Below are 25479 nucleotides of genomic sequence, written 5' to 3' on the forward strand. Positions count from 1 at the left end.
GGACAAAATAAAGTAGTACTATTGAAAAAAAAATGTTTTGGGCAACAACTATGAAACAAAACCACTGCTAATTTGTTAATCATTACATTTCGATTAATTGATGAATATGACTAAATAATATCAACCTAACCACAAACAGTGTGGTTCTTTGCGGTCAACGTTCATATTTCCACAATCCATTTTAGCTGTGCGGCGTACAGACCTCCCTTTCGCGTCGTATGTTATGGTATCCCTCCGCCGCAGTCGCACTAGGAAAGAACCCGAACAAAACAGTAGCCCAACTAGCTAGCGTTGTCGACGAATTACTATTTGAGTAATCCCAGTCGGATATCTCAGATTTACCTACCGACAGCCTGTCATTCGTTTGACAATGAAGTTTCAATACAAAGAGGAGCACCCATTTGAGAAGAGACGGTCTGAGGGCGAGAAAATAAGGAAGAAGTATCCGGACAGGGTACCCGTAAGTAGATGCCTTCTTTGCTAGAAGCTAGCCTACTAGCTACAGTACCCTGGCTGGTTTACTTCTCAATATGGGTTACTTTGTAGAAAAAGTGTTGATGTTAGTGAGCCCAATGACGACATAACTGACGTTCTATAATATCCCCATGTCATGTTTGGTTAGGTGAATGTTCACAACGACGCCAAAAGAACTAGCTTACTAATTAACGTTGGCTAGTTGGGCAACAACAAACTACTTCTAAAATGGGCCTAGCAAGCCACCCTACTTGACGGTGAAGTTGACGCAGTTTGGTTGAAAGACTTAAGGCATAGTTTCTACACTGAATGGGAGTTTGTTTTACTAGCTATAGCAAGCTGTCAACTTATGTTATTTCATTACACGCAGCTAACAATAACAATTTAATTGTAGCTATGTTTGTTTGAAGGTCCAATGCAGACGATTTTTTTTTTTTAGTTGTAACCCTATCAAATTTCTGGGTAACAATTGAGTATCTACTGTGATTGTTCTTTGACCATTTTAATTGAAAACAATTTCGCTAGGACTGTGTGGTAGGGGAAAGCGTATCTGTTATCAACAAAAATAGTGACGTGTGGTTGCGACCTGCAATTAGGGGCGTTCCAGCATGTGGACATTTCTGCGTCTTCAGTTAGCTTCACATTCCAACTCGGGCATCATCTGTACTACGACGGTGGATATGGCCTGTAACGCTTCGATCACACCGACAGTATTTTGCGAAAAAATAGTATGCAGCAGCATCTGGATATGCAACAATAAAATCAACATTCACCTTCTGCCACCATTTCTGTCAAAGCATACAGTTTGACGCATACGTTCGATAAATCCCGCTGGAAGGCAAACGCAGCGTTTTATTGGAAATGTAATGTAATTCTGGTGTACCACAATGCAATGACGCTGTCGGTGTTCGAAGTGTAACACCTGCCGTCGTGAACAGAACTGTGGGAAAACCGTGCCAGACAGGCGGGGGCGAACGACAGACACTGTCTACCGGTGTCCTATCTGTCATTAGCTAGCTACCTATCCTGCCTGCTGTGTACTTGGAGTCCTACCTAGCTAGCATCAAGTGTCTTGGCCCGCCCTCACTGTCGTTAACAGAACTGCGGGAAAACCGTTCACGGCAGGCAAGGGCGAAGTACACTGTCTACCACTGCTAGCGAGTCACAGGTGTTGTCGCCCAGCCTCTTCTGTGGGGTTCAAGGGCATACAATTCATACCCGCCAAATTCGTCGGGTGATCAATTTGCAGGGCTCTACAGTGTGAGCATTATTCGCGAATAAAAAGTCAAGTATGAGCACGTTAGTCTGGCACTGTTTTCAAAGTATTTATGTTTGGTTTCATAGCTGCTAATTGCTCAAACAAATACATCCTATATCCCACCTTGCACAGCAACCCTGCCTGGCAGGGGAGCTGTGTAAGATGACTGAAGTGCTGATTCATTTTTGGAGACGCTGCGCACCGGCATAAAAGTTTGTCTAATTTACAAAGTGAGACCATGTCGTTGTTTTTCTTGGCAATATACATTGTTTTGTTCACAAGCTCTGTTTTTCCATATTTAGTTTGAGTCTGCTGTTTCAACAAGCGAATTTACTCCCTAGTCAGATGTGTGACAGGGCTCGAGTGGCCCGTTACCACGGTAACCTCCCGCCCTTAAAGGGGCAGCTGAACATTTTGATTAAGACCTGGGCCATTTTTTTGTATTTTTTTGCAGTATATCACATTTCGTAATACAATACATGTATTGTATTACGAACATTACAAAGAATGCTCATTTGTTTATTGGTGTAATTATGGCAACAACAAAAAATTGGCTATGAAAACTGAGTGGCTGGTAGATATTTTATCTACCTGCCACAGTGGCTGGTGGACCAAAAAGTAACATTTAGACCCTGGTGGGGTTTATTGGCGGATGGCATTACCGCCACCTATTATACTAGTGTTCCCGCCTATGTACTGGAGTCCTAGCTTAAAAATGTATGAATAGTGGTTTCTGCAGATGAAGGAACGGCCTGAATTGCAGTCCTTTACGCTGTTATTGATAGAGTTTGGAACTCTTTTTATTATTCAATTAGTCAAACTAATTCACCGCCTGGTGATGTCACCAGGCAGGCCAAAACATACACATTTCAGGTCTTTTCAAATAGCTCTTACACTAAAAGGACATTATCATTATTTTCACAATTTAAGTATTATTCCAACCTCCTAGTGTGGAAATGTATATAAAACAGGAAAATCGTGTTTTTCCACTGCACAGTGCCTTTAAAACAATAACTATCTACCAAGCTTGGGACTGTTTTCAAAACGCAAGACCTCATGACATACAACTAGTAATTTACTTCCAAAGTAATACATTGACAGGTTAATGGGTAGCTGTAAGAGTTAAGGTGTGTGTTTTAAAGATGTTTTATTTAACTAGGCCAGTCGGTTAAGAACAAATGTGTATTTACAATGACGGCCGAGGAACAGTGGGTTTAACTGCCTTGTTCAGGGACAGAAGGACATATTTTTACCTTGTCAGCTCGGGGATTCGATCTCGCAACCTTTTGGTTACTGGCCCCACCACTATAACCACTAGGCTACCTGCCGCCCCGATGTGTAATGTTAGCTACCTCAAATAGCCTAGAGTGGGTGTCAGTAAGCAGTTCAGTTGTTTATTTCACATTTAGGCCATCTATAGATGTATTGTTTTCAGTCTACACTGTCCCTTTAGTTATAAAACCACCCTTTTGTAAGAATGTCTTAGGCAGAAATGACAATAGGTTCCTAACCTTAATTTTCAGGGTTTGCTTAAAGCTGTAACTGTCTACTTTTTGGTCGACTGAATCAGTGGAATGTTATCAAATGCATGGTTTCCATTAGAGGTCGACCGATTAATCGGAATGGCCAATTTTAATTAGAGCCGATTTCAAGTTTTCATAACAATCGGAAATCTGTATTTTTGGACAAAGATTTGGCCGATTTTTAAAAAAGAAAAAATAATAATAATAGAAAACGTCTTTTTTTTTTTTACACGTTTATTTAATCTTTATTTAACTAGGCAAGTCAGTTAAGAACACATTCTTATTTTCAATGACGGCCTAGGAACGGTGGGTTAACTGCCTTGCTCAAAACGACAGATTTTCACATTGGATCCCCCGAGCTGACAGTCTTGCAACCTAACAGTTAACTAGTCCAACTTGCACTCCACGAGGAGACTGCCTGTTACGTGAATGCAGTAAGCCAAGGTAAGTTGCTAGCTAGCATTAAATCAATCATAATCACTAGTTAACTACACATGGTTGATATTACTAGTTTATCTAGCGTGTCCTGCGTTGCATATCGATGCGGTGCATATCGTTGCTCCAATGTGTACCTAACCATGAACATCAATGCCTTTCTTAAAATCAATACATATAAGTATATATTTTTAAACCTGCATATTTAGCTATAAGAAATCCAGGTTAGCAGGCAATATTAACCAGGTGAAATTGTGTCACTTCTCTTGCGTTCAATGCACGCAGAGTCGGTGTATATGCAACAGTTTGGGCCGCCTAATTTGCCAGAATTTTACGTAATTACGACAACATTGAAGGTTGTGCAATGTAACAGGAATATTTAGACTAATGGATGCCACCCCTTAGATAAAATACGTAACAGTTCCGTATTTCACTGAAATAATAAACATCTTGTTTTCGAGATGATAGTTTCCGGATTTGACCATAGTAATGACTTAAGGCTTGTATTTCTGTGTGTTATTATATTATAACTAACTCTATGATTTGATAGAGCAGTCTGACTGAGCGGTGGTAGGCAGCAGCAGGCTCGTACGCATTCGTTCAAACAGCACTTTCGTGCGTTTTGCCAGCAGCTCTTCGTTGTGCATCAAGCATTGCGCTGTTTGACTTCAAGCCTATCAACTTCTGAGATTAGGCTCGTGTAAACGATGTGAAAAGGCTAGCTAGTTAGAGGAGTGTGCGCTATTAGCGTTTCAAATGTCCCTCGCTCTGTGACTTGGAGTGGTTGTTCCCCTTGCTCTGCATGGGTAACGCTGCTTCGAGGGTGGCTGTTGTCGTTGTGTTCCTGGTTCGAGCCCAGGGAGGAGCGAGGAGAGGGACGGAAGCTATACTGTTACACTGGCAATACTAAAGTGCCTATAAGAACATCCAATAGTCAAAAGTTAATGAAATAGTCCTATAATTCCTAACTACAACCTAAAACTTCTTGCCTGGGAATATTGAAGACCCTTGTTGTTTTTCTGGGAGATTTGGGTCTTCATTCAATCCGCATCGCTCAACTTCACATTTCAATCATGCTGTAAAAATGAAGGCAATGTTCTTGCTTTAGCGGAGACTGCGTTCCCGGTAAACACTGCATGTGTCGGCTCAATCTGAAATTACTTTTACATTTCTATCGGGGACTCTTAACGCTTCAGTTTTGCAGATTGAATAGATCCCGTGGGGGTATTTCAGGCCCTCCAACTAAATAATCCTGTGTTGTGGGTATTTGCTACGAGGGCTGTGTGGAAAACCAACTTGTCCGCTAAACATCAGCAAAATAGACATCTGCACTGTGTGTGACGCAACCACAGGTTAAGATGGCATAACTGGCCTTTTTGACCACGTCTTTTTGTTTATCGAGCTTGACCAGAGGAAGAAGCCCCGCAAGCTGTTTCCCTCTGCCCAAAATCTGTCCAATGAGTTCCTATTGGCTTATTTTGGACCTCAGCTTGTCGCTTGCCTTACTACCTTTGGTACAACAACTCCTGTTGTTAGTGCGGCGACATGCATATCTCGTCATTATATGCAGATATCTGGCTTGACACAGCAGTAGAATCCAAATGCAGAAGCATTTAATAATCTCATGTCAGTGTGCCATAATGGTTTCTGAAAATCACCTCGCACGATGGAGTTTCAGTGGGTCTGAGACTTATTTTATCAGATCCCCTTTCCTCGAAATGTGAACGAAAACAATCTTGAATAGTGCAATCGTATGTGACCATGTTAATTTACCAGTAAGTGGAAATGTATGTAAGAGATTTTGTTTTTGTAAGAGAACTTCCGGCGCCGACAGAGATGGCCGCCTCGCTTCGTGTAACTAGGAAAATATGCAGTTTTTTGTTTTTTTTACGTGTTATTTCTTACATTAGTACCCCAGGTCATCTTAGGTTTCATTACATATAGTCGAGAAGAACTACCGAATATAAGATCAGCGTCAACTCACCATCAGTACGACCAAGAATATGTTTTTCGCGATGCAGATCCTGTGTTCTGCCTTACAAACAGGACAACGGAATGGATCGCATGCAGCGACCCAAAAAAACGACTCTGAAAAAGAGGGAAACGAGGCGGTCTTCTGGTCAGACTCCGGAGACGGGCACAACGTGCACCACTCCCTAGCATTCTTCTTGCCAATGTACAGTCTCTTGACAACAAGGTTGATGAAATCCGAGCAAGGGTAGCATTCCAGAGGGACATCAGAGACTGTAACGTTCTGTGCTTCACGGAAACATGGCTCACTGAAGAGACGCTATCCGAAGTGGTGCAGCCAACGGGTTTCTCCACGCATCGCGCCAACAGAAACAAACACCTTTCTGGTAAGAAGAGGGGTGGGGGCGTATGCCTTATGGCTAACGAGACATGGTGCGATGAAAGAAACATACAGGAACTCAAATCCTTCTGTTCACCTGATTTAGAATTCCTCACAATCAAATGTAGACCGCATTATCTACCAAGAGAATTCTCTTCGATTATAATCACAGCCGTATATATCCCCCCCCAAGCAGACACATCGATGGCTCTGAACGAACTTTATTTAACTCTTTGCAAACTGGAAACCATTTATCCGGAGGCTGCATTCATTGTTGCTGGGGATTTTAACAAGGCTAATCTGAAAACAAGACTCCCTAAATTTTATCAGCATATCGATTGCGCAACCAGGGGTGGTAAAACCTTGGATCACTGTTACTCTAACTTCCGCGACGCATATAAGGCCCTGCCCTGCCCCCCTTTCGGAAAAGCTGACCGACTCCATTTTGCTGATCCCTGCCTACAGACAGAAACTGAAACAAGAAGCTTCCACGCTGAGGTCTGTCCAACGCTGGTCCGACCAAGCTGACTCCACACTCCAAGACTGCTTCCATCACGTGGACTGGACATGTTTCGTATTGCGATAACAACATTGACGGATACGCTGATTCGGTGTGCGAGTTTATTAGAAGGTGCGTTGAAGATGTCGTTCCCATAGCAACGATTAAAACATTCCCTAACCAGAAACCGTGGATTGATGGCAGCATTCGCGTGAAACTGAAAGCGCGAACCACTGCTTTTAATCAGGGCAAGGTGTCTGGTAACATGACCGAATACAAACAGTGCAGCTATTCCCTCTGAAAGGCTATCAAACAAGCTAAACATCAGTACAGAGACAAAGTAGAATCTCAATTCAACGGCTCAGACACAAGAGGCATGTGGCAGGGTCTACAGTCAATCACGGACTACAGGAAGAAATCCAGCCCAGTCACGGACCAGGATGTCTTGCTCCCAGGCTGACTAAATAACTTTTTTGCCCGCTTTGAGGACAATACAGTGCCACTGACACAGCCTGCAAAGGAAACATGCGGTCTCTCCTTCACTGCAGCCGAGGTGAGTAAAACATTTAAACGCGTTAACCCTCGCAAGGCTGCAGGCCCAGACGGCATCCCCAGCCGCGCCCTCAGAGCATGCGCAGACCAGCTGGCTAGTGTGTTTACGGACATATTCAATCAATCCCTATACCAGTCTGCTGTTCCCACATACTTCAAGAGGGCCACCATTGTTCCTGTTCCCAAGAAAGCTAAGGTAACTGAGCTAAATGGCTACCGCCCCGTAGCACTCACTTCCGTCATCATGAAGTGCTTTGAGAGACTAGTCAAGGACCATATCACCTCCACCCTACCTGACACCCTAGACCCACTCCAATTTGCTTACCGCCCAAATAGGTCCACAGGCGACGCAATCTCAACCACACTGCACACTGCCCTAACCCATCTGGACAAGAGGAATACCTATGTGAGAATGCTGTTCATCGACTACAGCTCGGCATTCAACACCATAGTACCCTCCAAGCTCGTCATCAAGCTCGAGACCCTGGGTCTCGACCCCGCCCTGTGCAACTGGGTACTGGACTTCCTGACGGGCCGCCCCCAGGTGGTGAGGGTAGGTAACATCTCCTCCCCGCTGATCCTCAACACTGGGGCCCCACAAGGGTGCGTTCTGAGCCCTCTCCTGTACTCCCTGTTCACCCACGACTGCGTGGCCACGCACGCCTCCAACTCAATCATCAAGTTTGCGGACGACACAACAGTGGTAGGCTTGATTACCAACAACGACAAGACGGCCTACAGGGAGGAGGTGAGGGCCCTTGGAGTGTGGTGTCAGGAAAATAACCTCACACTCAACGTCAACAAAACTAAGGAGATGATTGTGGACTTCAGGAAACAGCAGAGGGAACACCCCCCTATCCACATCGATGGAACAGTAGTGGAAAGGGTAGCAAGTTTTAAGTTCCTCGGCATACAAATCACAGACAAACTGAATTGGTCCACTCACACAGACAGCATCGTGAAGAAGGCGCAGTAGCGCCTCTTCAAACTCAGGAGGCTGAAGAAATTCGGCTTGTCACCAAAAGCACTCACAAACTTCTACAGATGCACAATCGAGAGCATCCTGGCGGGCTGTATCACCGCCTGGTACGGCAACTGCTCCGCCCTCAACCGTAAGGCTCTCCAGAGGGTAGTGAGGTCTGCACAACGCATCACCGGGGGCAAACTACCTGCCCTCCAGGACACCTACACCACCCGATGTTACAGGAAGGCCATAAAGATCATCAAGGACATCAACCACCCGAGCCACTGCCTGTTCACCCCGCTATCATCCAGAAGGCGAGGTCAGTACAGGTGCATCAAAGCTGGGACCGAGAGACTGAAAAACAGCTTCTATCTCAAGGCCATCAGACTGTTAAACAGCCACCACTAACATTGAGTGGCTGCTGCCAACACACTGACACTGACTCAACTCCAGCCACTTTAATAATGGGAATTGATGGGAAATGATGTAAATATATCACTAGCCACTTTAAACAATGCTACCTTATATAATGTTACTTACCCTACATTATTCATCTCATATGCATACGTATATACTGTACTCTGTATCATCGACTGCATCCTTATGTAATACATGTATCACTAGCCACTTAAACTATGCCACTTTGTTTACATACTCATCTCATATGTATATACTGTACTCGATACCATCTACTGTATCTTGCCTATGCTGCTCTGTACCATCACTCATTCATATCCTTATGTACATATTCTTTATCCCCTTACACTGTGTATAAGACAGTAGTTTAGGAATTGTTAGTTAGATTACTTGTTGGTTATTACTGCATTGTCGGAACTGGAAGCACAAGCATTTCGCTACACTCACATTAACATCTGCTAACCATGTGTATGTGACAAATAAAATTTGATTTGATATGAATGTAACAAAGTCTAGGTAATTATTATTATTTTTGAACTTTACATTTTTGGATACAGCCACACAATATTAAGGCCTTTCTAAATGTTTTGCCTTCTAATTGTAGGTAATTGTGGAAAAAGCCCCCAAAGCAAGGATAGGAGATCTGGACAAGAAGAAATACCTTGTGCCCTCTGACCTCACAGGTAGGTAACCAGTTATTATGGTTATGTGCCATCCATGTACCACTTCTATACCACTCTCTTCAGAACTTTAAGTTAAATTAATTTCTCTCTACTACAGTGGGCCAGTTCTACTTCCTCATCCGAAAACGAATCCACCTGCGGGCCGAGGACGCCCTGTTCTTCTTTGTAAACAACGTCATTCCTCCCACCTCAGCCACCATGGGCCTTCTATACCAGGTATGATTCCTCCCCGCTCCCTTCAAACGCTTTACTGCTGCTTTTCCTCCACACACTTACTCGGTACCTGTACCCCTGTATATATCCCTGTTATTATTTTGTGTTACTTTAGTTTATTAGGAAATATTTTCTAAACTCTTCTTGAACTGCACTGTTGGTTAACTAAGCACTTCACGTTAAGGTCTACACTTGTTGTATTTGGTGCATGTGACAACGTTTGGATTCGGGATGCCTTTCAGGGAAGCCTCCCCCCTCTGTTTTGTCAACTCATACCAACACCTCTTTATTGCTCTCTCTTTCAGGAGCACCATGAAGAGGACTTTTTCCTCTACATTGCCTACAGTGATGAGAGTGTCTATGGAGACAGCCAAACGGAAGTCTAAACCCCTCCCCCCTTCGTCACCCAAGTCTTCTCCCCCAAACCTCCCTTATATCCATTGAAATGCTATATCCAGCTCAGCAGTCTAGTTCCCCGAGCAAAGACGTCAGATGCACTTTCCCTCCCCCTCATCCATCCATTTTTACCTCTAATACTCTTCGCACAGTCTGAATTTTATTTGCCTCCGGGTCTCCGAGATGGGGATTTCGGTTGAATGGTCCCGTGGCCAGTTTTCATAGTGCTTTAATCATGCTGAAACGGATAGAGGAGAGATGCCATTTTGAAATGAGTGTTAGAATTAGACCATATTACCAGTCATTATAAAGATACGTGGAAAATAAAATGTAAACTTTGGATGTAGCGTGATAGGTTAAATTCTGCTCCATTTGGCAATGATAAAATGTCATGTTTACTAATGTATTAGCACTGGTAAAATACTCCGTAGTGTATTTGACGTCTGACTGAGTAGAATAGAATTCCGACTAAGCCATCTTCCGCCTGTCTCCGCTTTCAGTGGTTAAAAAAAATCTATTATTTGGATTGATTACTATTATGATTCTTTATTATTGTACTTGTAATTTTTAGATGGCTTAATTTCTGAAAAGTATTGTGAAGCTCAGTGCAATTTTACTTTTTAAAAGTTTTGTTCTACTTTAAAAAAGTTAGAACTCGGTATAGCTGTTACTGGCACTCTCCACTCGTGATAAAATGTGCTGAAAAGCCAACTGTTTCCTGTCTTTTCGTTACTGTCTTTTTTTTGCCTGACTTGTCCTGCATATCTCTACTGTATGTGAACATATAGAAAGTTTCCGCAACCACACATTTCTCTTTATTTAGGCTATTCTCCTGTTTACACCTGAGCTTTCAAAATGGAATCCGTTTGATCACTACACCACAGACTGCACTCACTGTGGAGACATCCAATCCCATCATCACATAGTGTAGGGAAGATGAGACAAAGTAGTATTAATCTTGCTATTGACCCAAGATTGAGTAGTGCTGAGGTAGTTTCCTCACCTTCACTGTCAGATGGGTTTAGTTTGGTATCAGTCTAGGTTGAAGATGGAAAAAGGTTAAGACAACAGAATTCTAATACCCCATAACGCTTTGCAACGATGGGACCAGCTATGCTAGTTAGCAGCAGCCAATGAACTTGTTTATTTTGTAATGCTGCCGCATTGAATTATTACGTTGTCCAAACCTGCATATTTTCGACATACATTATACAGTACCTGTCAAAAGTTTAGACACCTACTCATTCAAGAGTTTTTCTTTATTCTTACTATTTTCTACATTGTAGAATAATAGTGAAGACAAACGATGAAATAACACATGGAATCATATAACCAAAAATGTGTTAAACAAACTAACATATTTTAGATTCAAAGTTGCCTCCCTTTGCCTTGATGACAACTTTGCATACTCTTGACATTCACTCAACCAGCTTCACCTGCAATGCTTTTCCAACAGTCTTGAAGGAGTTCCCACATATGCTGAGCACTTGTTGGCTGCTTTTCCTTCACTCTGCGGCCCAACTCATCCCAACCATCTCAATTGGGTTGAGGCCAGGTCATCTGAAGAAGCACTTCGTCCTTCTCATTCTTGGTTAAATAAGCCATCACACAGCCTGGAGGTGTGTTGGGTCATTGTCCTGTTGAAAAACAAATGACAGTCCCACTAAGCGCAAACCAGATGGGATGGCGTATCGCTGCACAAGGCTGTGGTAGCCATGCTGGTTAAGTGTTGCTTGAATTCTAAATAAATCACCAACAGTGTCACCAGCAAAGCACCCCCACATCATTACACCACCTCCCCAATGCTTCAAAGTGGGAACCACACATGCAGAGAACATTCGTTCACCTATTCTGTGTTTCACAAAGACAGCAGTTGGAACCAAAATTCTCAAATTTGGACTCATCAGACCAAAGGACAGATTTCCACCAGTCTAATGTCCATTGCTTGTGTTTCTTGGCCCAAGCAAGTCTTCTTATTGGTGTCCTTTAGTAGTGGTTTCTTTGCATCAATTTGACCACATGAAGGCCTGATTCAAGCAGTCTCTGAACAGTTGATGAGATGTCTGTTACTTGAACACTGAAGCATTTATTTGGGCTACAAGTTCTGTGTCTGGTAACTAATGAACTTAGCCTCTGCAGCAGAGGTAGCTCTGGGTCTTCCTTTCCTGTGGCAGTCCTCATGAGAGTTTCATCATAGAGCTTGAGGGTTTTTGCGACAGCACTTGAAACGTTGAAAGTTCCGGATTGACTGACCTTCATGTCTTAGTTATGGACTGTCATTTCTCTTTGCTTATTCAAGCTGTTTTTGCCATAATATGGACTTGGTCTTTTACCAAATAGGGTTATCTTCAGTATACCGCCCCTACCTTGTCACAACACAACTGATTGGCTCAAATGGAATAAGAAGGAAAGAAATTCCATAAATGAACTGTTAAGACACCTGTTTAATTGAAATGCATTCCAGGTGACTGCCACATCAAGCTGGTTGAGAGAATGCCAAGCGTGTGCAAAGCTGTCATCAAGGTGGTTACTTTGAAGAATCTCAAATATAAAATGTGATTTAACACTTTTTTGGTTACTACATTTTTTTATTTCACCTTTTATTTATCTAGGCAAGTTAGTTAAGAACACATTCTTATTTACAATGAAGGCCTACCGGGGAACAGGGGCAGAATGACAGATTTTTACCTCGGCAGCTCTGGGATTCGATCCAGCAACCTTTCGGTTACTGGCCCAACACTATAACCAATAGGCTACCTGCCACCCCTACATGATTCCATATGTGTTATTTCATTGTAGTTTTGATGTCTTAACTTATTTTTCTACGATGTCGAAAATAAACTCAGCAACAAAAGAGATGTCCCTTTTTCAGGACCCTGTCTTTCAAAGATAATTAGTAAAAATCCAAATAACTTCTGATATTCATTGTAAAGGGTTTAAACACAGTTTTCCATGTTTGTTCAACGAACCATAAACAATTAATGAACATGCACCTGTGGAACGGTCATTAAGACGCTAACAGCTTACAGACGGTAGGCAATTAATGTCACAGTTATGAAAACATAGGACACTAAAGAGGCCTTTCTACTGACTCTGAAAAACACCAAAAGAAAGATGTCCAGGGTCCCTGCTCGTCTGCATGAATGTGCATTAGGCATGAGGACTACAGATGTTGCCAGGGCAATAAATTGCAATGTCCGTACTGTGAGACACCTAAGACAGAGCTACAGGGAGACAGAATGGACAGCTGATCATCCTCGCAGTGGCAGACCACGTGTAACAACACCTGCACAGGATCGGTACTTCTGAACATCACACCTGCGGGACAGGTACAGGATGACAACAACTGCCAGAGTTACACCAGGAACGCACAATCCCTCCATCAGTGCTCAGACTGTCCGCAATAGGCTGAGAGAGGCTGGACAGAGGACTTGTAGGCCTGTTGTAAGGCAGGTCCTCACCAGACATCACCAGCAACAACGCTGCACAAACCGTCACTGGACCAGACACGACTAGCAAAAAGTGCTCTTCTCTGACGAGTCACGTTTTTGTCTCACCAGGGATGATGGTCGGATTTCCGTTGATCGTCGAAGGAATGAGTGTTACACCGAGGCCTGTACTCTGGAACGGGATCGATTTGGAGGTGGAGGGTCCGTCATGGTCTGGGGCAGTGTGTCACAGCATCATCGGACTGAGCTTGTCATTGCAGGCAATCTCAACGCTGTGCCTTACAGAGAAGTCATCCTTCTCCCTCATGCGGTACCCTTCCTGACATGACCTTCCAGCATGACAATACCACCAGCCATACTGCTCATTCTGTGTGTGATTTCCTGCAAGACAGAAATGTCAGTGTTCTGCCATGGCCAGTGAAGAGCCCGGATCTCAATCCCATTGAGCACGCCTGGGACCTGTTTGATCGGAGGGTGACTGCTGGGTCCATTCCCCCCAGAAATGTCCGGGAACTTGCAGGTGCCTTGGTGGAAGAGTGGGGTAACATCTCACAGTAAGAACTGGCAACTCTGGTGCAGTCCATGAGGAGGAGATGCACCGCAGTACTTAATGCAGCTGGTGGCCAAACCAGATACTGGCTGTTACTTTTTTGACCCCCCCTTTGTTCAGGGACACATTATTCCATATCTGTTAGTCACATGTCTGTGGAACTTGTTCAGTTGTTGAATCTTCTGTTCATACAAATATTTGCACGTTAAGTTTGCTGAAAATAAAGTCAGTTGACAGTGAGAGGAAGTTTCTTCTTTTGCTGAGTTTAGTAAAAATAAAGACAAACTCTTGAATGAGTTGGTGTGTCCGCGCACAAGCCTATGATTACCATGCGCAATTCCAAGTGTCGGCTGGAGCGGTGTAAAGCTCGCCGCCATTGGTGCTCCCGAGTGGCGCAGAGGTCTAAGGCATGCCATCTCAGTGCTAGAGGCGTCAATACAGATGCCCTGGTTCGAATCCAGGCTGTATCACACCCGGCCGTGATTGGGAGTCCCATAGGGCGGCGCACAATTGGCCCAGCGTCGTCTGGGTTTAGCCGGTGTAGGAAGTAATTGTAAAAAATAATTTGATCTTAGCTGACTTGCCTAGTTAAATAGAAATATATATATATATTAAATTGGACTCTAGAGCAGTGGAAACGCGTTCTCTGGGGTGATAAATCACGCATCACCATCTGGCAGTCCAACAGACAAATCTGGGTTTGGTGGATGCTAGGAAAACGCTATCTGTCCCAATGATTAATGCCAACTGTAAGGGAATAATGGTCTGGGGCTGTTTTTCATGGTTCGTACTAGGCCCCTTAGTTCCAGTAAAGAGAAATCTTAATGCTACAGCATACAATGACATTCTAGACGATTCTGTGCTTCCAACTTTGTGGCAACAGTTTGGGGAAGGTCCTTTGCTGTTTCAGCATGACAATGCACCTGTGCACAAAGCGAGGTCCATACAGAAATGGTTTGTCTAGATCAGTGTGGAAGAACTTGCCTGTGAGGAATGAACACTGGAGAGCCCCTTGAAGGAATGGAAATGACTACTATGAACAACCTGTATATACATTAAAATAAATGACTTTAAAGGGTTATTCACCATTAGAGTCTAAATCATCTATACCAGGGATCATCAACTTGATTCAGCCAGAACATAATTATAAATAATTTGTTGACTGCAAATTTACCCAAACAGATATATTTAACTTAAACATAATTTCAAACCTTGCGTACCATCACATACAGTGGGGCAAAAAAGTAATTAGTCAGCCACCAATTGTGCAAGTTCTCCCACTTAAAAAGATGAGAGAGGCCTGTAATTTTCATCATAGGTACTTCAACTATGACAGACAAAATGAGGGGAAAAAAATCCAGAAAATCACATTGTAGGCTTTTTTATTAATTTAGTTGCAAATTATGGTGGAAAATAAGTATTTGGTCACCTACAAACAAGCAAGATTTCTGGCTCTCACAGACCTGTAAGTTCTTCTTTAAGAGGCTCCTCTGTCCTCCACTCGTTACCTGTATTAATGGCACCTGTTTGAACTTGTTATCAGTATAAAAGACACCTGTCCACAACCTCAAACAGTCACACTCCAAACTCCACTATGGCCAAGACCAAAGAGCTGTCAAAGGACACCAGAAACAAAATTGTAGACCTGCACCAGGCTGGGAAGACTGAATCTGCAATAGGTAAGCAGCTTGGTTTGAAGAAATCAACTGTGGGAGCAATTATTAGGAAATGGAAGACATAGAAGACCACTGATAATCTCACTCGATCTGGGGCTCCACGCAAGATCTCACCCCTTGGGGTCAAAATGATCACAAGAACGGTGAGCAAAAATCCCAGAACCACACGGGGGGACCTAGTGAATGACCTGCAGAGAGCTGGGACCAAAGTAACAAAGCTTACCATCAGTAACACACTACGCCGCCAGGAACACAAATCCTGCAGTGCCATACGTGTCCCCATGCTTAAGTCAGTACATGTCCAGACCCATCTGAAGTTTGCTAGAGAGAATTGGGATGATCCAGAAGAAGATTGGGAGAATGTCATATGGTCAGATGAAACCAAAATAGAACTTTTTGGTAAAAACTCAACTGGTCATGTTTGGAGGACAAATAATGCTGAGTGGCATCCAAAGAACACCATACCTACTGTGAAGCATGGGGGTGGAAACATCATGCTTTGGGGCTGTTTTTCTGCAAAGGGACCAGGACGACTGATCCGTATAAAGGAAAGAATGAATGGGGCCATGTATTGTGAGATTTGAGTGAAAACCTCCTTCCATCAGCAAGGGCATTGAAGATGAAACGTGGCTGGGTCTTTCAGCATGACAATGATCCCAAACACAAGACAGGACAGCTTAGCAAGACAGGAAACTGGTTCAATTAAGTAATCAAATCAAATGTTATTTGTCACATACACATGGTTAGCAGATGTTAATGCGAGTGTAGCGAAATGCTTGTGCTTCTAGTTCCGATAATGCAGTACTAACCAACGCGTAATCTAACAATTCCAAAACTACTACCTTATACACACAAGTGTAAAGGGATAAAGAATATGTACATAAAGATATGAATGAGTGACGGTACAGAACGCCATAGGCAAGATACAGTAGATGGTATCGAGTACAGATACATATGAGGTGAGTAATGTAGGGTATGTAAACAAAGTGGAATAGTTTAAAGTGGCTAGTGATACATGTATTACATAAAGATGCAGTAGATGATATAGAGTACAGTATATACATATACATATGAGATGAGTAATGTAGGGTATGTAAACATTATATTAAGTAGCATTATTTAAAGTGGCTAGTGATATATTTTTACATCAATTTCCATCCATTTCTATTATTAAAGTGGCTGGAGTTGAGTCAGTGTGTTGGCAGCAGCCACTCAATGTAAGTATACTGTATTTTAGCGGTTACATTTACTTTTGATACTTAAGTATATTTAAAACCGAATACTTTGACTTTTACTCAAGTAGTATTTTACTGGCTGACTTTCACTTTTACTTGAGTCATTTTCTGTTAAGGTGTCTTTACTTTTACTCAAGGTCCCCTGGGAAGTACTGAATAGAAGCCCCAACTACCAGGGCTTCACTGACGTCAAAACAGGAAGCGTCCTTTCACACCGGAAGTGTATCAGTTCGGGGAAAAAAACTCATTTATAAACACGAAATTCATAATATAGAAACAAAGTTACAGTTTTTCATAGCATAACAAATGTTCCGCTTTATAATCCACATAAAAAAACACACACCAAGCGGAGACAAAAGTTTTCATCTTGGTATACTCGCAAAGCAACGAAAGTAAGTTCTCTGTTTACAACTTCGCGCCTGCTGGCCCTTCATCGATCTAACATGAACAATGTAATGTTAGCTAGCTGCTAGCATAGCCAGATCAGATGCAATGCAACGTTAGCTAGGTGGGGGTGAATGCATGCAATTGATTATTTATATATAAAAAAAGTAAATATATATAAAAAAAAACAAGTGTCAGTTTCTAGCAAATAATTGTCACCTTTTGCTGTTGTTGCCTGTAACTATATTTACTTCCCATATTTTCTCAATTGATTCTGCTGCATTCAGCTGGCCCCTCCACTTCCTGTCACCATGCCTACTCTGCAGGACAGACCGAAGCTGTCCAACGCCATGGCCAGAGCCCTCCACAAGCACATTATGAGAGAAAGAGATCGCAAAAGACAGGGTGAGATATCACAAGGCTGGCTTGGCTTGACTACTGCATTTCTTCCCAAACATAACCAAAAAGCCAGATTTTTCCCACAATTATGTCATTGTAATTGGTGTCTCTTTTCTTCCAAATCTTAGAGGAGGAAGAGGTGGACAAGATGATGGAGCAGAAGATGAAGGAGGAAGAAGAGTGAACAAATTCCACAATTATGTTGTTGTAATTGGTGTCTCTTTTCTTCCTAATCTTAGAGGAGGAAGAGGTGGACAAGATGATGGAGCAGAAGATGAAGGAGGAAGAAGAGCGAAAGAGAACAAAAGAGATAGAGGAGAGGATGTCACTGGAGGAGACAAAAGAACAGGTCAGAGAACGTCATTACAAACAGATGGGAGATAACTAACTTCAGAGGATGGGCTATCTCACCTTAACCCTCTCTTACATTCCCTTTTCCTCCTCACAGGTGATGAAGATGGGGGAGAAGCTGCAGGGACTGCAGGAGGAGAAGCATCAGCTCTTCCTCCAGCTGAAGAAGGTCCTGCACGAGGAGGAGAAGAGGCGCAGGAAGGAGCAGAGGTGAGAGGAAGGGAGCCTCTGACTCCTCAGGTGCATCTCAATAGTCAAGCTTCCTTAACATTAGTGAACCTTGATGAAATAAGGTCAATAAGCCACATTAGATTATTGAAATGCAACCCTCCCAGTTTGGAGTAGGACTGAGATTTTAATAAGGCCATATATAAAGGATTTGCTGATTGTTAGAAATCTCCTGTCAGATATCTCATCTGTTTTTACCTATCCTGCAGTGACATCACAACACTGACGTCAGCCAGCTACCAGTCCAGTTTAACCATGCACACAGGACAGCATCTCCTCAACATCCAAGGTAAGCTATACATGTGTTCATGACTGTCATCTCCTAAGCAATTACATTAAATGAACATCAAAATAACGTGGTCATTTTCCAGATGTATTTATCACAAGCTGTTTACTTTGAACACATTAATTCAATATATGTGGCACTGGCCCACAATTAGTCTATCCACAAATGACTTCTATGGTTCCCACCGGTCACTACATCATACTCCCTCATCACTTTTTTGTTCTCTCTAACCTCTGTCAGGCAGTCCAGTCAGTCACAACAGGCCCGGGGCTCTCATGTCGGAGCGCAGTAAGCAGTTGTTTCCAACACCTGTCATCCCGGTGAGTTGCAACTGGGTGGCCCTCTGTATGTGTAATGTCTCATCTAACCACTAGATTTCGCTATTGTAATGGCCATCTTTTTATCAAGCAAACTTTTCAATTCCAGTTGAAGTCGGAAGTTTATATACACTTAGGTTGGAGTCATTAAAACTCGTTATTCAACCACTCCACAAATGTCTTGTTAACAAACTATAGTTTTGGTAAGTTGGTTAGGACATCTACTTTGTGCATGACAAAAGTAATTTTTTCAACAATTGTTTACAGATATATTATTTCACTTATCATTCACTGTATCACACTTCCAGTGGGTCAGAAGTTGACATACACTAAGTTGACTGTTGACAGCTTGGAAAATTCCAGATAATTATGTCATGGCTTTAGAAGCTTCTGATAGGCTAAATGACATTTGTGTCAATTGGAGGTGTACCTGAGGATGTATTTCAAGGCCTACCTTCAAACTCCGGCCTCCTTGCTTGACATCATGGGAAAATCAAAAGAAATCAGCCAAGACCTCAGAAAAACAATTGTAGACCTCCACAAGTCTGGTTCATCCATGGGAGCAATGTCCAAACGCCTGAAGGTACCACTTTCATCTGTACAAACAATAGTATGCAAGTATAGACACCATGGGACCACGCAGCCGTCATATCGCTCAAGAAGGAGACGTGTTCTGTCTCCTAGAGATGAACGTACTTTGGTGCGAAAAGTGTAAATCATTCCCAGAACAACAGCAAAGGACTTTGTGAAGATGCTGGAGGAAACAAGTACAAAAGTATCTATATCCACAGTAAAACGGGTCCTATATCGACATAACCTGAAAAGCCGCTCAGCAAGGAAGAAGCCACTGCTCCACAACCGCCATAAAAATGCCAGACTACGGTTTGCAACTGCACATGGGGACAAAGATTGTACTTTTTGGAGAAATGTCCTCTGGTCTGATGAAATAAAAATAGAACTGTTTGGCCATAATGACCATCGTTATGTTTGGAGGAAAAAGGGGGAGGCTTGCAAGCCGAAGAACACCGTCCCAACCGTGAAGCACGGGGGTGGCAGCATCATGTTGTGGGGGTGCTTTGTGCAGGAGGGACTGGTGCACTACACAAAATAGATGGCATCATGAGGGTGGAAAATGACGTGGATATATTGAAGCAACATGTCAAGACATCAGTCAGGAAGTTAAAGCTTGGTCACAAATGGGTCTTCCAAATGGACAATGACCTCAAGCATACTTCCAAAGTTGTGGCAAAATGGTTTAAGGACAACAAAGTCAAGGTATTGGAGTGGCCACCACAAAGCCCTAACTTCAATCCTACAGAAAATGTGTGGGCAGTACTGAAAAAGCGTGTGCGAGCAAGGAGGCCTTACAAACCTGACTCAGTTAAACCAGCTCTGTCAGGAGGAATAGGCCAAAATTCACCCAACTTATTGTGGGAAGCTTGTGGAAGGCTACCCAAAACGTTTGACCCAAGTTAAACAATTTAAAGGCAATGCTACCAAATACTAATTGAGTGTATGTAAACTTCTGACCCACTGGGAATGTGATGAAATAAATAAAAGCTGAAATAAATCATTCTCTCTACTATTATTCTGACATTTCACATTCTTAAAATAAAGTGGTGATCCTAACTGACCTAAGACAGGGAATTTTTACTAGGATTAAATGTCTGAAATTGTGAAAAACTGAGTTTAAATGAATTTGCTGAGGTGTATGTAAATTTCCGACTTCAATTGTATATCTTGGCATCAATAGTGTCAATAAAGTGAGTTCCGGGCATCAGCATTCGGCCCAAGCTGGAATCAAATCCTTAACTCTGTAGTTAACACTGAAACATAGTAACTGTCAGTGATGTCAACAACAGACACATAACCCATGCTCTGTGTGACCTCTTATAGAGTGACCGTTTCACTCTCCTCGCCCCACAGGGCCGCCACTACCAGAGCCAGCCTGGATTCAGTGCGGGCCTGGCAGAGCACGGACAGTTTGGTGGCAGTCAGTCAGTCCACGAGAGCTACTGCGTGGCCCAGACACAACACCCCTCCAGCTACGCCCCCAGCCCCTCTGTACCCGTCAGCTTCGCCAATAGCTCCCAGATCAGAGGTAGCATGTGTGTGCAAGCTGAATATTAATGCCTCCAACAGGAAATTCCATTGTGGACTATGTAGAAATTAAAATTGCTAATCATGACAGCATCCTGCAGTATTAGTTTCCAAAGTCTGACTCTTGCTGTCTGTCTCGTGTCCAGGTGCGTCTGCATTCCAGGCCATGCAGTACCTTCCTCAACAGCCTGGCTACGCTGTTCACAATCACTTCACCTCCCAGCAAGGATTCATCCCTGGTGCTGGAATACCCCTTCAGAAGCAGTTGGAACATGCCAACCAACAGTCTGGCTTCACTGACGGGGTAAGACCACTGGTCAGACAGATTGGGAGGAAGATGCTCTTTCAAGACATGCACATTAAGGTTAAGTTTTCTATTCAACCACTAAACCTAGTTGTGAATCTGTTTTAATATAAGTTCATATTGTACAAATTCAAGCCTGAGTTGTCATTGATACTCCTTTATACAGTTGAATTTGGAAGTTTACATACACTTAGGAGTCATTTAAACTCGTTTTTCAACCACTTCACAAATTTCTTGTTAACAAACTATAGTTTTGGCAAGTCGGTTAGGACATCTACTTTGTGCATGACGCAAGTAATTTTTCCAACAATTGTTTACAGATTATTTCACTTATAATTCACTGTATCACAATTCCAGTGGATCAGAAGTTTACATACACTAAGTTGACTGTGCCTTTTAAACGGCTTGGAAAATTCCAGAAAATGATGTCATGACTTTAGAAGCTTCAGATAGGCTAATTGACATCATTTTAGTCAATTGGAGGTATACCTGTGGATGTATTTCAAGGCCTACCTTCAAACTCGGTGCTTCTTTGCTTGACATTATGGGAAAATCAAAAGAAATCAGCCTAGACCTCAGAAAAACAATTGTAGACCTCCACAAGTCTGGTTCATCCTTGGAAGCAATTTCCAAACACCTGAAGGTACCACGTTCATCTGTACAAACAATAGTACGCAGCGGTCATACCGCTCAGGAAAGACACGCGTTCTGTCTCCTAGAGATGAACGTACTTTGGTGCGAAAAGTGCAAATCAATCCCAGAACAACGGCAAAGGGCCTTGTGAAGATACTGGAGGAAACGGGTACAAAAGTATCTATAACCACAGTAAAACGAGTCCTATATCAACATAACCTGAAAATCCGCTCAGCAAGGAAGAAGCCACTGCTCCAAAACCACCATTAAAAAGCCAGACTACGGTTTGCAACTGCACATGGGGACAAAGATTGTACTTTTTGGAGAAATGTCCTCTGGTCTGATGAAATAAAAATAGAACTGTTTGGCCATAATGACCATCATTATGTTTGGTGGAAAAGGGGGAGGCTTGCAAGCCAAAGAACACCATCCCAACTGTGAAACACAGGGGTGGCAGCATCATGTTGTGGGGGTGCTTTGCTGCAGGAGGGATTGGTGCACTTCACAAAATAGATCATCATGAGGGAGGAAATTTACGTGGATATATTGAAGCAACATCTCAAGGCATCAGTTATGAAGTTAAAACTTGGTCGCAAATGGGTCTTCCAAATGGACAATGACCCCAAGCATACTTCCAAAGTTGTGGCAAAATGGCTTAAGGACAACAAAGTCAAGGTATTGGAATGGCCATCACAAAGCCCTGACCTCAATCCTATAGAAAATTTGTGGGCAGAACTGAAAAATCGTGTGCGAGCAAGGAGGCCTACAAACCTGACTCATTTACATCAGCTCTGTTAGGAAGAATGGGCCAAAATTCAACAAACTTATTGTGGGAAGCTTGTGGAAGGCTACCCGAAACATTTGACCCAAGTTAAGCAATTAAGGCAATGCTACCAAATACTAATTGAGTGTATGTAAACTTCTGACCCACTGGGAATGTGATGAAAGAAAAGCTGAAATAAATTATTCTCAACTATTATTCTGACATTTCACATTCTTAAAATAAAGTGGTGATCCTAACTGACCTAAGACAGGGAATTTTTACTAGGAATAAATGTCAGGAATTGTGAAAAACTGATTATTTGGCTAAGGTGTATGTAAACTTCCGACTTCAACTGTACCTCTTGTCCTTTTCTTGTAATTCCCTAAACTCCTGTTGTTCCAGGGTGCTATGAGACCCATGCACCCCCAATCCCTCCATGCATCTGTTGCTGGCCTGCTGCCCACCCCCTCCTTGGCTGTCCAGATCCCCACTCCAAAGGTAACTCTTAGCCACCCCTCCCCAGCTCTCACTGTTACTGCCCACTGTTGACCCACCACCCCATCAGAAATATGGGTGCATCTGAAAGTGGTTATTTCAATAAAAAAAGTGGATTGCTTTGCTTATTGTTGCAGTATAGATTGAAAAGTGATTGTATTTTTGTTTTGTCCAAGCTCTCATAGTTAAAGCCATAGTCAAACCAGTGTGAATCTTGAATATGAATTCATCTTAATAGTGAACGCACACTTTTAATGTATCACCTGAAATTCTCTTTCAATTATGACTTGGTCAGTTGAAATATGGATGGTTTGTCTTAAAGTTCTTAACTATTGCTTGGTAACATTTAATTGACGTTTCGTCCATTAGGCACCTTTCCAGAGCTCTCCCCAAACGGCTACCCGCCATGCCTTCCTCCCCCATGCCCAGAGTTCACAGAGGTTCTATCACCACAGCAAGTAACCATGGTTACCTGCCTAAATTATCTCCCCTGGGAGTTCTTATCGTCCAGATTTCATTGGCTCACTCAAGATTCAAGAAGACTGGAATTATGTCATAGTAAACTTGGATTATATGATGGTTGATTGTAAAGCCCAAACCCACAGGCTTGACTTTAATATTTATTGTATAGTTCATTTTATTACTGCTGAATTACTTGAGTTTTAGTGGCCTAAATGTTCTAGGAAACTTCTCCTGAAACTGTATAGTGTTTTACTTTTTTGATTTTGTGTTTGGATCTATTACCTCGGAAACTGTCCTCCAAAACCAATTTAAAAAAATACATCACAATTTAACAATTTGTCTTTAATTTTGTTTGGGGTGGGAGACGTTCTGCACAGTTTGGACTTCTTTGTGAATACAATAAAGCAAAAAACATGCCATAACTTTCTCATGAGTTTGTACAAAGTAATAATGGGTCAACTACATGGTGCCTCTCCCTATAGGTGACCCAGTGTGTGTACTAGCTAGCTACCTGCTCTGTTGGCAGCCTCTAAGGGTCTTTGCCAAGTTCTTTGCTGAAAGGTCCTGTACGTGGTCTCAATCAGATACTTGTGAAAGACTGAAATTAAACACTGGAATTGGCATGCGCGTTTCCTTTCTCCCAAATGCTTCTGTGTGATGCTTGTTCAACTCCTCTGAAAGGTCTGATCCTGGCATCTTTTAACAGACAAGTTTAGGTGATATACGATACACACAATATTGAATAGGACATATGGGGCTCATTCAGAAGGGCGGATCACTCTGAAAATCAGTAATGTATAGACCTGACAAGTCTCCATTGTTACATTGAAAATGGTGCCAGTTCTATATTTCTATTGCAACATGAGCACAGCGCTCCCGCCGAATGCGCTCCTAAACAGAACAGCATCACTCATCATAAATCTAGAGTTGAAGAAGCCCTTGATCAATCAGGAGAGAATTTACAAAAAAGACATTTGAGACATTTCCACCAGCCCTCCCCTGACTGTAGGTGCAGTAGCTACCTACGCCCTTACAGGCGGCATGTTTGTGAGAGCACTTCTTTCTCCATTTCTTCTCTCTCCGTTAGTCTGTACTGGTGCTGACTTGTATGTGTGTGTGTGTGTACTGGTGCTGACTTGTATGCTGTGTGTGTGTGTGTGTGTACTGGTGCTGACTTGTATGGTGTGTGTGTGTGTACTGGTACTGACTTGTATGGTGTGTGTGTGTGTGTACTGGTACTGACTCGTATGCTGTGTGTGTGTGTGTACTGGTGCTGACTGGTATGTTGTGGGTGTGTGTGTACTGGTGCTGACTTGTATGGTGTGTGTGTGTGTACTGGTGCTGACTCGTATGCTGTGTGTGTGTGTGTACTGGTGCTGACTTGTATGGTGTGTGTGTGTGTACTGGTACTGACTTGTATGGTGTGTGTGTGTGTGTACTGGTACTGACTCGTATGCTGTGTGTGTGTGTGTACTGGTGCTGACTGGTATGTTGTGGGTGTGTGTGTACTGGTGCTGACTTGTATGGTGTGTGTGTGTGTACTGGTGCTGACTCGTATGCTATGTGTGTGTGTGTACTGGTGCTGACTCATGCTGTGTGTGTGTGTGTACTGGTGCTGACTGGTATGTTGTGTGTGTGTGTGTACTGGTGCTGACTGGTATGTTGTGGGTGTGTGTGTACTGGTGCTGACTTGTATGCTGTGTGTGTGTGTGTGTACTGGTGCTGACTTGTATGCTGTGTGTGTGTGTACTGGTACTGACTTGTATGCTGTGTGTGTGTGTACTGGTGCTGACTGGTATGTTGTGGGTGTGTGTACTGGTGCTGACTGGTATGTTGTGGGTGTGTGTGTACTGGTGCTGACTTGTATGCTGTGCATATGTACTGGAGCTGACGTGTGTGTGTGTGCTGACTTGTATACTGTGTGTGTACTGGAGCTGACTTGTATACTGTGTGTGTACTGGAGCTGACTTGTATACTGTGTGTGTACTGGAGCTGACTTGTATACTGTGTGTGTACTGGTGCTGACTTGTATACTGTGTGTGTACTGGAGCTGACTTGTATACTGTGTGTGTACTGGTGCTGA

General features: G+C 42.9%; 2 protein-coding genes across 3 annotated transcripts; both read left to right on the plus strand.

Annotated features, from left to right (window-relative positions):
- The first annotated feature begins 216 nt into the window (after window positions 1–216).
- Window positions 217–10475, plus strand: LOC135516380 (gamma-aminobutyric acid receptor-associated protein-like). The gene is made up of 4 exons (XM_064940647.1): window positions 217–460; window positions 9077–9155; window positions 9253–9371; window positions 9674–10475. Exons 1-4 carry the CDS (start codon window positions 371–373, stop codon window positions 9752–9754), a joined length of 369 nt encoding a protein of 122 aa, XP_064796719.1. The 5' UTR covers window positions 217–370; the 3' UTR covers window positions 9755–10475.
- A 6395-nt stretch (window positions 10476–16870) lies between these two features.
- On the plus strand, window positions 16871–24017 carry LOC135516381 (G protein pathway suppressor 2-like). 2 transcript variants are annotated; one of them, XM_064940649.1, is made up of 10 exons: window positions 16871–17066; window positions 17346–17463; window positions 17697–17806; window positions 17906–18018; window positions 18246–18325; window positions 18563–18642; window positions 20566–20740; window positions 20886–21043; window positions 22842–22937; window positions 23304–24017. In XM_064940649.1, the coding sequence occupies exons 2-10, from the start codon at window positions 17370–17372 to the stop codon at window positions 23394–23396; spliced, it is 999 nt and encodes a 332-aa protein (XP_064796721.1). In that variant the 5' UTR covers window positions 16871–17066; window positions 17346–17369; the 3' UTR covers window positions 23397–24017. The 2 variants fall into 2 exon arrangements, with proteins under 2 accessions (XP_064796721.1, XP_064796720.1); XM_064940648.1 differs by lacking the exons at window positions 16871–17066; window positions 17346–17463 and having other exon boundaries at window positions 17630–17806; window positions 20536–20740.
- Window positions 24018–25479: the final 1462 nt, after the last annotated feature.

Source organism: Oncorhynchus masou, chromosome 27, assembly GCF_036934945.1.
Source record: "Oncorhynchus masou masou isolate Uvic2021 chromosome 27, UVic_Omas_1.1, whole genome shotgun sequence".
In the NCBI taxonomy this organism is placed as follows: domain Eukaryota; kingdom Metazoa; phylum Chordata; class Actinopteri; order Salmoniformes; family Salmonidae; genus Oncorhynchus; species Oncorhynchus masou.